Below are 14,019 nucleotides of genomic sequence, written 5' to 3'. Positions count from 1 at the left end.
AAAACCAAACACGATTGCATGTGGACAATGCAAACTTCGAGAAACGACGCCAAACATTATCCAATGCGAGAGTGAGCCGCAAAACTCTCGAAGGCAGCGAAAAAGGGACGGCCTGATTGCCCTTAAGTGATAATGACAATGACGCGCGAGCTCTTTCTCCACCCAGAGCTGAATTACGACTGGCGATATCATCTTGGGAAGTAACAGAATCCACCCATTTGTATGTCATCATTCGACACATGCGATAGCAATATCACTTTAAATCAATGATGTTCAATTCATTGTGCTTTCGCGCTGAGTAACAACACACATACTCTTATTCTCTTTAAAATAGCATAACAAATGTCTCATTTTTTTAAGAAATTCATCAAGCATTGTTGTTGGTTGGTTTTAGGACGAAGCATAGCAAACACACGCGTTTCAATTACAATTGAACAGAAAACAACAAAGTCAGAAATAAAAAAAAAAATTGAGAGAATTTCGGCCTTATAATGTATATTCTTTTATATCCTTAAAATTTAAATTACATTCATTTAATAAATTGTTTATATCTGGCAAAAATTCTACAATATAAACCTATTAAAAACTTTTTATGCCGTTCATTAATTCGGGTTTTGAAATGATTAACTAATTCTTTAGTAAATGAATTATTCACTTTTTCTAAATTATTTATAAAAAATTGTATTATACCCTCAAGCTCTATCAATTGTTTAATCAAGTGGTCTTAGGGAGTTACACAAATATGTTCAAAGTTTGATATCATTGTCAACATAATCATTATAAATGTCATCCTCAATATCACTTTCGAACACCGCTTCAAAATTCGCCATCACTTTCAATAGCTTTTTAATCTAAGTTAATATTTTGATTATTAATTGCGATTCTGCTAATATTTCGCCAGCATATGTTCATTAGGGTGGCCCTTAATAAACGAAAGTTGGATTTTGGCCATTCTCACCCTCCAGTTTGGTGAACATTAGCAAAAAAATCATCCTGAAAAAATTTTAGGTAAATCGGTTGGGGTTAAGACGTGCCGCAAGCCCTCTGAAGTTTTGAGATGCATTTACAAGGGGAAAAAATGCATTTTTTTCAGTTTTTGTAAAAATTTTGCCATTAAAAAATTACTTTTGTAATTTAATTTAAAAGAATCGAAATGTGTACGTAATTGTCGTTCTAATGAGACATAAAAAACAGAAATCGGTCAAAAAATGTTAAAGTTATTAAAAATTCGCCAGGCCATTAACGTGTCTCAGGCCACTAGAACATGAAATGTAGGAACAAAATTAACATATTTTGAGAAATATTAAAATAAAAGCTCATTTTTACTTAAAATATGTCCATATTTACTTGTATATGAGTTTTTGTCTTCGTTGGATACCGTTAACCTATTCTTAGGTATGAACAAAAAAATTTAATTTTTTTAACGGCAGTTTCAAAACTCCATTTTCAAATTTTTAAAAATTTTGTTAAACAAATTTCAGAATTTTTTGATCATCTCATTGGGATTTATTAAGAGTATAATAGGGAATAAAAATGTGAAAAAATTATGAAAATATCTCTTATAGTTTTTCCGTACCTGCGATTTAAATTTTGAAATTTTCGAGAAAAACCAATTATTTGGCAATTTTTAGGCCAATGAGCTCTATTTCCTTACTCTTATGAATTTTAAGTAAAACCTATTCAGAATATTATAGTCCAGATAATTCAAAATATACTCTGAAACTTCTACTAAAATCGGAAGACGTTAACCCTTAAATCGTGAAGGTCAAAGGTAAAATTTTTCAATATTTGGAATTTCTCTTGGAAAGATTTCGAAATGATCGAAATGTTGTATATTTTTGGGCCGATTTTGATGAAATTTAACAAAAATATAACATAAACTCTAGGGTTTATAATAACAGCACAAGAATGGAAATTAACGCTTAATGGCACTTGGGGTTAAAATGACACCAAACTTTTAAAATCATAATTTTTTATCATAATTTTTACGTACGCAGGTACGGAAAAACTATAAGAGATATTTTCATAATTTTTTCACGATTTAATTCCCTATTATACTCTTAATAAATCCCAATGAGATGATCAAAAAATTCTGAAATTTGTTTAACAAAATTTTTAAAAATTTGAAAATGGAGTTTTGAAACTGCCGTTAAAAAATTAATTTTTTTTGTTCATACCTAAGAATAGGTTAACGGTATCCTACGAAGACAAAAACTCATATACAAGTAAATATGGACATATTTTAAGTAAAAATGAGCTTTTATTTTAATATTTCTCAAAATATGTTAATTTTGTTCCAACATTTCTTGTTCTAGTGGCCTGAGACACGTTAATGGCCTGGCGAATTTTTAATAACTTTAAAATTTTTTAACCGATTTCTGTTTTTTATGTCTCATTAGAACGACAATTACGTACACATTTCGATTCTTTTAAATTGAATTACAAAAGTAATTTTTTAATGGCAAAATTTTTACAAAAACTGAAAAATGAATTTTTTCCCCTTGTAAATGCATCTCAAAACTTCAGAGGGCTTGCGGCACGTCTTAACCCCAACCGATTTACCTAAAATTTTTTCAGGATGATTTTTTTACTAATGTTCACCAAACTGGGGGGTGAGAATGGCCAAAATCCAACTTTCGTTTATTAAGGGCCACCCTAATGTTCATGTTTAAACGTTAAAATTTCAGTTTCGAAATGAATTCTAGAATCATTTAGACTTTTTTTACTAAATAACAAATATTTTATTCCGCACCTTTTATTTTCATTGGATCAAGTCCTAAATTAAACATTTTGAAAGACTTGTTTTTAGAATTGTAACTTCTTGCAGTAATATTTATAGAAGGAGCTATCGGACCAATGAATACCCTAGTTAGGTTAGGTTAGGAATTTGTGTGTACTTCCACTCGGAGACCTTGAGGTCCATTGTGATTCCCTTAAATAGAGATAGACAAAGATGATAGCCTTAGAGTAAGAAAAAAGTCCAAAATTCCGTCTGTTAAAAAGAAGAAGAAAGAAAGGAAAGATAAGTCTTTTTACGGATTTGGACTTGCCGTAGAACGTCCCTTAAATAGCCACCCTATTCCCTTATTGAAACCCAATATGTTGCTTAGTTTGCAGCCAGCAACACTACCAAGTTCGTCCAGAAATCTATTTCCTAGCCATCTAAGTCTGTGACCCTGTAGCATAGGGCAGTTGCACATAATGTGCTCTACTGTCTCTATCTCCTCTGCACCCCACATACTCTACAGAAGTCCTGTGTGCCATTATCCCATTTACCCTTAAAGGCTCCAATTGAGCAATGACCGGTTATCACTCCTACTAGAATCCTGAGATTGTACCTATCCAACTCTATCAGTGTTCCAGTCGCGTTCGCATCCAGTCTTGGCCATAAGGCCCTGGACACTTTGCAATCTGTTCTACTGTACCAGGATTGATTCGTATAGTCCCGGAATCTTTCGTAGATTACCCTGTAGTAGTGACAAATGGGTGGTCTAACAGCCCGTTCCCTAGTGTAATGGTCCAGATCAGAACCATGTCTAGCAAGTTCATCTGCTACCTTATTACCCTGTATATCACAGTGCCCTGGTACCCAACACAATCTCACTGAGTAGTGTACCAATAGCTCCTCCAGAGCTCTCCTACAGTCCTCTACTAGGTTGGAGTGTACTAAATGACATTCCAATGCCTTCAGTGCCGCCTGACTGTCTACATATATCGTCACTACAGCCCCCTATTGATGTGTGTCCCTATCAACTCTGTGGCTTTCCAGATCCCGAAGATCTCTGCCTGGAAGACGCTACACTCGTTAGAGAGTCTATATGAGCGCTTGATGTCTTGGTCGACCAAATAAACCCCGGCCCCTGTACCAGAATCCATTTTGGAACCGTCTGTGAAAACTGCGCACCCATCAAACAGTTGATCGGATCCAACCCACTTATCCCTAGTGGGGAATTATATTGGGGGTGAAGCACCGAAGCTAAAGGTCGCGACCTTATAGTCATTCCAGATGGAATAATGCCCTGACCAATAAGACCTGCTTCATACAGTATCATAGTGTGTCCTATCCGCAAGGGTTTCACCAAGGAAGACTCTGATAGTCTGAGTAAGTTCCTTGCTGCCACACTCTCAACGTATTTCTCAATGGGTAGTAGGTTCAGGATTATATCCAACGCCGCCTGCGGGGTGCTGCCTAAGGCACCTGTGATACCCAGACATGCACATCTTTGAGCCTTGTTGAGTATAGCCCTGTAGCTACGTTTCCTCATTGCCTCCCACCACACTGTGCAACCATAAGTAATAATAGGTCTAACAACAGAAGTGTAGATCCAATTAACCATACTAGGTCGCAAGCCCCAGTTCTTGCCAATTGAGTTCCTACATGTATAGTAGGCATTAAGGCCCCTTTTTAATCTTTCCTACGTATTTATTTTCCATGAGTGTTTATTGTCAAGGAAGGTTCCTAAATACATGGCTCCCCATGATAAACTCAGCTCAACGCCGTCTAGTTTCGGCAATTTGAAGTTCTCTACCTTATACTTCCTAGTAAACAACACCAATTCTGTCTTTGATGGGTTTACACCCAGCCCGTTAGTCTTTGACCAGGACGAGAGATCGCCAAGCGACTCCTGCATGATGTCACTGATAGTTGAGAGAAATTTTCCCTTAATCAGGATCACCACGTCATCCGCATAGGCGAGTATCTTCCTACCCTTAGATTCGAAGGTCCTGAGAATAGGATTAACCGCCAGTAACCACAGAAGAGGAGAAAGAACTCCACCTTGTGGTATACCTCTGGTAACCCGTCTTCTGATCACATCGTCCCCTAGTGTTGAGTTGATAATCCTGCTTTCCAGCATTAAGATTATCCAACTCACTAGGAAGTCGTTAACCCCAAGTTCTACTAACGAGTTCCTAATTGCCTCTGTCCTAATGTTGTTAAAGGCGCCTTCTATATCAAGAAACGCAGCTAAAGTATATTCCCTATGCTTCAGACTGTGCTCTATACAACCGACCACTTCATGAAGCGCACTCTCAACGGACTTACCCTTGAGGTAGGCATGTTGAGCGTTGCTAATGAGATGAGTATCTATATTGCTCCTTAGATGTAGATCTATCAGTCGTTCTAATGTCTTCAGAAGAAAAGACGATAGGCTAATAGGTCTAAAATCCTTTGGTTTCGAGTGGCTGGCCTTACCGGCCTTAGGTATGAAAACAACCTTGACCTCTCTCCACCCGCACGGCAGATACTTCCTACTGAGACAGGCGTTGAAGATATCCGCCAAAAGGAATAATGCCGTATCCGGGATATTACACAGCATCGCCGGAAATACTCCATCCGGACCCGGTGATTTATACGGGTCGATAGATTTCACCGCCCAGGCTAGTTTTTCCCTTTGGTTTCGAGTAGCTGGCCTTACCGGCCTTAGGTATGAAAACAACCTTGACCTCTCTCCACCCGCACGGCAGATACTTCCTACTGAGACAGGCGTTGAAGATATCCGCCAAAAGGAATAATGCCGTATCCGGGATATTACACAGCATCGCCGGAAATACTCCATCCGGACCCGGTGATTTATACGGGTCGATAGATTTCACCGCCCAGGCTAGTTTTTCCCTTTGGTTTCGAGTAGCTGGCCTTACCGGCCTTAGGTATGAAAACAACCTTGACCTCTCTCCACCCGCACGGCAGATACTTCCTACTGAGACAGGCGTTGAAGATATCCGCCAAAAGGAATAATGCCGTATCCGGGATATTACACAGCATCGCCGGAAATACTCCATCCGGACCCGGTGATTTATACGGGTCGATAGATTTCACCGCCCAGGCTAGTTTTTCCCTAGTGACTATTCCCTCAATTTGTCTAGAGTCATGACTAGTACCCTCAGGCATGTTAGCCCCCTGATCGTCAGCCCTAGTGCCTATACCTTCACAACCAGGAAAGTGTGTTTCCATAAGCAGGGAGAGTGTTTCCGAGCTGGATTCCGTCCATGAGTTATCAGCTCTTTGAATATACCCTATGACCTTTGGGTCTTTGGATAAAATTCTCCGAAATCTTGACATCTCATTGACGCTATCAACGGATTCACAATAATTCCTCCATGAAATCCGCTTCGCTCTTTTCAGATCTCCCTTGTATTTATTGAAGCACACCTTGTAGTTGATCCAGTCTCCTTGTAATCCAGTGAGCTTTGCCCTATTAAAAGATTTCCTAACCGTCGACCTCTGAACTTGAAGTTCCTTAGTCCACCATTTTGGCTGTTTACGCCTACCGGGAAATTTCATTGGACATGATGACTCAAAGCTCTCATTTAATAAACGGGTGAAATTGTTCACCGTTATTTCCAAATTGGGTGGTATCAGTTCACATAAAGTAAACTGTTCAAACCCAGTACGTACCTTTTCATAAAAGGTTCCCCAGTTTGTCCGCCTAGGATCCCTAAATGGTACCCTTAAGCACGAGTTGAAATTCAAGGTGAAGGTAATCCTACTATGATCCGAAAAGGAACAGTCCGTGGATACCCTCCAATCTCTAACGAAATTATCATCTTGGTTCGTCAAGGTCATGTCTATAACCACCTGCCTATCTTTGTTCCCAAACGTGGGCATGTTGCCCTTGTTACAGATAACTAGATTATTGACAGTTATGAAACCATAGACGCACTCTCCTCTTTTATTGATGTCAGCACTGCCCCATTGGCTGTGATGAGCATTTGCATCACATCCCATAACCAGGATAGCACCTCTCCTTTTTGTATACGCCGTTAGCTCCAACACCTCATTGCCTGGTGGATCTGCTGCATCATACGGCATGTACACCGAAGCCAAAGTCAGCGTCCGCTCACCCCTGGTTTCCCTATTCACAACAGTGATGTCACCGCACCTAAAGGAATGAGAAATTATTAGTTTGAGTTCTCTCCTTGCCAGGATACACGTTCTTACCTTGTCCTCAGTGGACGGGATAAATAACGTGTATCCCGCTATCCCTAACCCGCAAACTTTATTTTGATTAATCCAAGGTTCTTGGATCAGGGCCACGTCGGTCTGGGATTTGGTGAGAAACAGGTATGTTCTGCAAATCACATTTTATAAAAGTGGTTTGAAATCACATAAAAGGTGTTCTGAGCACATAATTTTGTGATTTTAAACCGTTCAACAAAGTCACTAATGTTTTCAAATCACTTGGTTATTTCTGCGGCTATTGCATGAAAAATATTAAAATAAATTATTTAAATAAATTAAACAATATGTCCTTTATTAATTTTCTTATAGAATTACTTGTTTTATTAAAAAAACACTTAAAATTTAATACAAATCTAGAGACACCTTTTCTGCTGTAAAAAGTTTTTTTGCTTTTGTGATTTCTTTTGTGGTTTCAGGTTTGTTTTCAGTTGTCAGCTGTTTATGATTTTCGAAAATACATGGAAGCTTGCCAGACTAAAATTTTTTAATGTTTGTCTAAAATATGTTCAATATCTTTAAATTAATTATAGAATTCGTCATAAAATTTATAAGTTATCAATATGCGTTAAGATTTTTGCGCTAATTGGAAAAAAAATGCAACAAAGTTGAAGCAAGTGGTAACCAAAAGCAATTGTGTGGCAGCTTTGCTGTTTTGTTTTCTTTTTGACATAGTGGTTGAGCTTGCGCCATAGTTTTTGCAAAATTTTTATAAAATTCCATTATTTTTAATTCCATTAAAGATATAACAGAAGCTCCAGGCATTTTTTTATTTTCACTTTAATATTTCTACAAAATTATTTGCAAAACAAAACATTTAAAATAAACGAATCAGCTGTTTTCTTGTGCTTTCGAAAATTTAAAATCAAACCGAAAAATACAATAACAGTGTGATTTACAGAACAGGCAGAAATCACACGTGTGATTTTAAAACGGTATGTGATTTGAAATCACGTGGATTACAGAACATACCTGAAAGTTTGCCAATTCTGTTGAGGCCGCTTCACAATGATGCAGGTTTATCTGCACCACTAGCAGCCTCTTTGGTAGTGTCATGTTTCGAGTACCGAAACCTGACAGTGCCAAGACCAAAATTGACAACCCCTTTCACCTTGTCCAAAATCTCGAGGGATTTACGATCCACTGCGAACCGGAAATCCCTCCCGTTGTTCTCCTTACACACCATAGAGGCTACCGCCTTCCATTGGTCTATAGGGAGATCAACATTCTGTTTTTTCAATAGTGCCAGTATGGTCTCCACCGGTCTTACGGGTGGAAGAATCCATACTGTCACTATTGACCTTAATGGTAGTTCTGAAGCGCGTATCACTTCAAGTTTTAAGGCTGGATTAAGGTCGCCAAGTTTCCCAACTACGGTCCTTAAGAATTCAAATGAATTTTTATTTCCGCAGTTTATGACCTTGACTCCCTTTGCCCAGTCAGCACCTTTAAAGGATACGTCTTCAGAGCTACCACTATGGAAGGCCATCTCGTCCAGGAGTCTAGCCTCAAGCAGCTGCCATTGATCGGTACTGATCTTCCCATCCGGATCATTCCGATCAATTATCGCTGCCTGAAGATATACGTCCTGACTCAAGGACTTCTTAAGCTTCTTTGTTGACGAGGTAGGCTGGTCGTCACCAGATCTAGCCCTCTTAATGGTCTCCTTTTGGGTACCCTTAAGAGTGCTAGATGGGGTTACACCAGCATTCCCCGAAGCCTTGCTGCATCCTGGTGCCTTTGATGACGAGGTTTGGGGACCAACGGATCCGTTTCCCTTAATGTTACCCATACGGGCACCCTTAAGAGAATCGGCCGGATGATTCTTTACTCCCTTCGCACCTGACACCTTTATGGGTGGCTTCTTGTTACTATCCACAGCTCTAGCCGAATCACCGATTTATAGGATGGTAGAAGAGCCCCCCTCCTTAGTTCTTACCGCACTGCTAGTGGTTGTAGCTGTCGACCTTATACCCTTTTGGGTGTCAGTCAGATCGACAGCAGCTACCACTTGCTGCCCAACAGGAGAAGACTCCCCCAAGAGTACACTTACAGGGCCGTAGATTCTTTCAAATCTAGCGACATCTCCTTTGCAGTTAATGACCCAGGATCTCTCTTTCCCATCTTTGCCAGAAAGGATAGAGATTTCCTAGTGCCATTTTTTGCCATATCCTCTTTCGTTCGGCCTGGCTTTTCAGTATCTCGTGGAGTGGCATTAGGCAACTCCTCCACGGCGACCTGCCGAACAAGATTGGCGACCTTAGCGCCATGTGGATCGTCTTCTGCCGATCGGCTCCTCTGGTTGTCCTTGTCACTAGCAGTGGGAGGGGATGTTTCCGTTATCTGATTCTGAGCAGCAATCATAGTGATCTCATGCTCATCATCAGATAACAGAACCAACTCCTCCAACCTCTGAGTGGCACTAGTTTCCCCAAAGGAGTCTTTCGACAGTCCCAAAAGACCATCCACATCTAGTTCACTCACCTGTCCTTCATGCTCCAGAATCCGAGCATGAACGTCTGTCAGGGTTAATTCACCTTCTAGGGTGCTGTCCGAAACCCCCCCTTCCGATTCCTTAGCATCCCTAAAATCGGAAGTCTCCTTAGTAGTTGTAGTTTTTAAAATATTATTAGGATTAATTTTGTTCCCACGAGTAGGCACGTAAAACAACGGACCATCCACGCAGTGACGGCGTGCGTGGACTAGGCAACTACTTACAACAGCGTATTACCCTGACGCTGAGGGGAGCTGTTAGCGGCTAGTTTCTTTATACACTAACTAACCATCCAGGTCCTCGGCACTGCTACCACTCACCTTGACCTTAAAAGTGTATATTTTTCGTGACCCTCCAGGTAAAGCCTCTACTATACAAGTGGCGAACTCAAGCGTGGATATCACGAAACGATATATGTCATAATAATTGACGCGACAGCTATGGGACACACTATCGCCCCAATATCTTGACAAGATGAGTAACCTTTAGTTAATACGCTCCTTTGAAGTCGCGACCTCCTTTGCGAAAGTGCCAGGAGAACATGCTCAATCGCAAAGGAGGTCTAGACCACAGAGTGTATATAAGCCCTCGCATCGCTTCAAGATCGTTACCCTAGTAGATACCTATATAAATTAAACAGTTATGACCGATAGAGTCAAATTTCAGTTATGACCGATAGAGTCATTTGTATGGGGGCTAGGAGAAATAATGGTCCGATCTCAGCCAGTTTTAATAGGCTTTGTCCTTGGGCTGAAAATTTTTTATCAAAATATCTGACGGACTGACGGACGGACGGAAATCGACTAAGAAAGTGATTCTGAGTCGATCGGTATACTTTACTTTGTTAGACTAATATTTTTTCGCGTTACAAACATATGCACAAACGCATAATACCGTACCCACTATGGTGGTGTGGGTTATAATAATTACATAAAATGGTGGATTAATAAATTACACACTATTTTTTTTTAATGATATATTTTTAGGTGATCAACAAATTTGGTCGGAAATGAATTTGTATGATGATTCGTTTTTGAACATGATTGTGGACAGCGGTCAACTGGACAAATATGAGGAACCTAATTGTGAAGTTACTACCATCAATGATAATGAAAGTGATCCAGAGTTATTTTGTGAATTAAAACATGGGTTCAATCACAACTATTGGCCCGATAAAAATGACTTCAAAGGGGAATCCGATATACATTTATATTTAGAGAAGCCACTTTTATTAAATGATTTTCAATTTTAAGTTACTGATTAGGTGTTTGTATTTATATTTATTTATGTAAAATTGTTAATGAAAATTTTTTAAAGACAAAATAATCATAAAGGATGTTATGAAAATTGATATTGACATTGATATTTATTTTAAACTTCCATTTATCCCACTACAACATGAACGATGTTATTAAAATCAAAAAATATTAAAAAATAGATTAAGTTTTATTTTCTATAATGTTATTTTGAATTTTTTTATTATTTCGAATATAAACAACATTTTAAATAACATACATATGTGCAAAAACAAATTTTGTTTAAATTTGAGTAATGTTGTTTCTTTCTTACCACTTCAATAGCTTTTTGTATGAACAAAAATAAGTACTATGTACTCCAGTTGTAACAGCATTAGGGTTTTGCATAAACAATTTCCTAACCGAAAGTTGGATTTGTTGTATCTATTTGGCGAAACCAAAATAGATAAATAATAATTTGTTACACGAAATGTAACAAATAAAATTCAGTTTTATATTGATTGTATTTATCCAAAGAAATTGGAGTGTACTTACTTATTTGTTGATGCACCTAAGTAAGAAAAAACAAAGATTTTTTTTGTTGGTTTTTAAATTCAAAATTATTTATTTTTGTGGTTTAAATGTTTTATTTTTTGGTAGTTTTGTTTAAACGTTGATGTTTGTGATGTGTAAAGTTCACTTTTCTTGTTTTTAAATGTTTGTTTTATATAAATGTTTTTGTTTTATATAAATGTTTTTTGTTTGTATAAAAAACTTGTTTTATTTTTTTTTGTTTAATATAAATGTTTTTTGTTTATTTTAATAACTTTTAATTATTAAATTTATTTGTTGATTATTTTGTGTTGGTTGTTAGTCGACGACTGTCGTTTTCTTCGTCGTTGCCGGCTTAGGCCGTTTTAACACGGCCGCTAAATTATTGGCCGGTGCGACTCAGTCGAGGTCGATCAAAGGGTTGTCACCCTCATTTGATGATCGATCCTCGACATGGCGGCCCCCTTGCACTGGAGCAATGTTAAGGGCCCCAGTTAATTGATCTAGGGCTGAAACGATTTGCTGCACCAGTCCTTGGGCATTTGGAGTCGCGTCGGCCCTATGTTGATGTTGAAGACGTCGTTGACGATGCTGCTGTTGTTGGTGCTGCTGTCTTGGTTGGCGTCGTTGACGCTGAGGCTGCTGTTGTTGTTGTTGGCGTCGCTGACGCTGAGGCTGCTGTTGTTGTTGGCGTCGCTGACGCTGAGGCTGCTGTTGTTGTCGCCGTTGGTGCAGATGTTGTTGTTGTTGACGCCGTTGGCGCAGAGGTTGTATTTGTTGCGGTTGAGAAAGCCTGTCTAGTACACTCTCCGGATGCAACATGGTATGATGCAAGTCGCCACACACTTGACATCCGTCCATGGAAATGCATACTCCGACCAAATGTGTACGCGCAAAGCAATTGGTACAATAACGTTGGACCCTTACCACATACTGACGCTGCCGCAGTGTCATCCTCTTGAATTGTTTGCAAAAACGAAGGAGGTGGTGCGGAAGCACAAGAGGCACAATTCGGATGATTGAAGAGGATCCATCTGTAAAATATAAATAAAATGGAAAAGAACCAACAGAAATGGATTCAGAAACAAAAATTTGGACAATTTTGACAAAACATTTAGGAAACAGAACTCTAGTCAATCTACAGACTTGTCACATAACGGAAGCATGCAAAGTTTTACTACTGGTCTAGTAACGGTACCAGATTCTGTTCGAATGTCAGCAACGCGGACGCGCTTATCCTTTCCTAAATGAACTTCCTCAATTCTTCCCATTTTCCATTCACATGGTGGGAGGAGCTCGTCTTTGATAATGACGAAATCACATTTCTGCAGATTTCGTTGTGGATGTTTCCATTTATAACGCTTGTGAAGCTCATGGAGGTATTCAGTTTTCCATCGTTGACTGAAACGATGGTGGAAAGCCTTGAGCCGCTCCCATCTGTTAATAGTCGAAATGTTGTCTGCAGGTAGTTCTGGAGCGAATAAAAATGGAGCTCCTCTTAGAAAGTGCCCTGGAGTTAGGGCTTGCAGATCTTCGGGGTCTTCAGACATTGGGTAAATGGGCCTGGAGTTGAGTACACTCTCAATTCGAGCCAGAAGAGTCGAAAACTCTTCAAAATTGAACTTTTGAGCTCCGGTTACCTTTCTGAAGTGTAACTTGAAACTCTTTACTCCGGCCTCCCAAAGACCTCCCATGTGCGGAGCGCTGGGCGGAATGAACTTCCACTCGAATCCCAAAATTGCATATTTCTCGGTAATATATTTAGATGATCTTTTAAGAAATAAAGAATACTCCTTCCGTAAAGATCGACTTGCACCGATGAAATTCGTACCATTATCGGACATAAGGCATTTTGGAAGACCTCTTCTAGCTATGAACCTGGCGAACGCTGCAAGAAATGCGTCAGAGGATAAACTGGAGCATGCTTCGAGATGAATGGCTTTTGTTGAAAAGCATACAAACACACATGCATATCCTTTTACGTATGGAGAATTTCGAACATTTCTTGACTTTATTTGAAATGGGCCAGCGAAATCGACACCTGTATATGTAAAAGGTAAGGAGAATGAACATCTTTCTATGGGAAGAGCAGCCATAATCTGGGACTTAACTTGCTGCTTATAACGAACGCATATTAAACAATGTTGAACACATTTCTTTACTGCTCTTTTAAGTCCTGGGATGTAGAACTGGCTTCGTAATGCATTCATCATAAGAGAAATGTCAGCATGCATTAAAGTCTTATGAGTAAAATCGAGAAATATTTTACAGAAATTGGACGAGTTTGGTATAATTATAGGATACCTTTCATCATAGGTCAAAGATGAATTTGCTAATCTACCGTTAACTCGCATAACTCCGGTAGAATCCAGAAATGGATTTAAAGTAAGTAGAGAACTTTTCCTTGAAATAGATAGAGGACTATTGAAAGGTAGATTTAAAAGTGTTTGCCACTTAGCTCAAGACGAGGTAAACTTATTCGTTGCAAGGGGGCAACTTTGCTTTTCGCAGCTAATAGATGTGAGTATCTAACGCCGGAGTTTTCAGACACAACATATACTGTAGCGCAATAAGCCTGCTCTGAGGCGTCACAGAATCCGTGGATCTGGATATTGTGGATTGTAGTTGATCCGCCTAGGAATTGTAATGGATTCGATAGTAGGAAAACTATCAGTAAAAATGTTCCACTTGGCAAGAAATTGCGGTTTAACATTTTCATCCCAGCCAACCCCATCTTGCCACAATTCTTGTAAAAGATAATATGTCGTCAACATATGTCT

At 39.1% G+C, this 14,019-nt stretch overlaps 1 protein-coding gene across 1 annotated transcript; it reads right to left on the bottom strand.

The window, feature by feature from the left end:
- Positions 1–11,638: 11,638 nt before the first annotated feature.
- LOC135950548 (uncharacterized) lies at positions 11,639–12,193 on the bottom strand. The gene has a single exon (XM_065500084.1). It carries the CDS (start codon positions 12,191–12,193, stop codon positions 11,639–11,641), a length of 555 nt encoding a protein of 184 aa, XP_065356156.1.
- Positions 12,194–14,019: the final 1,826 nt, after the last annotated feature.

The sequence above is a fragment of the Calliphora vicina genome, chromosome 2 (assembly GCF_958450345.1).
Source record: "Calliphora vicina chromosome 2, idCalVici1.1, whole genome shotgun sequence".
Lineage (NCBI taxonomy): Eukaryota > Metazoa > Arthropoda > Insecta > Diptera > Calliphoridae > Calliphora > Calliphora vicina.
This window is presented reverse-complemented; position numbering and strand designations above follow the sequence as displayed.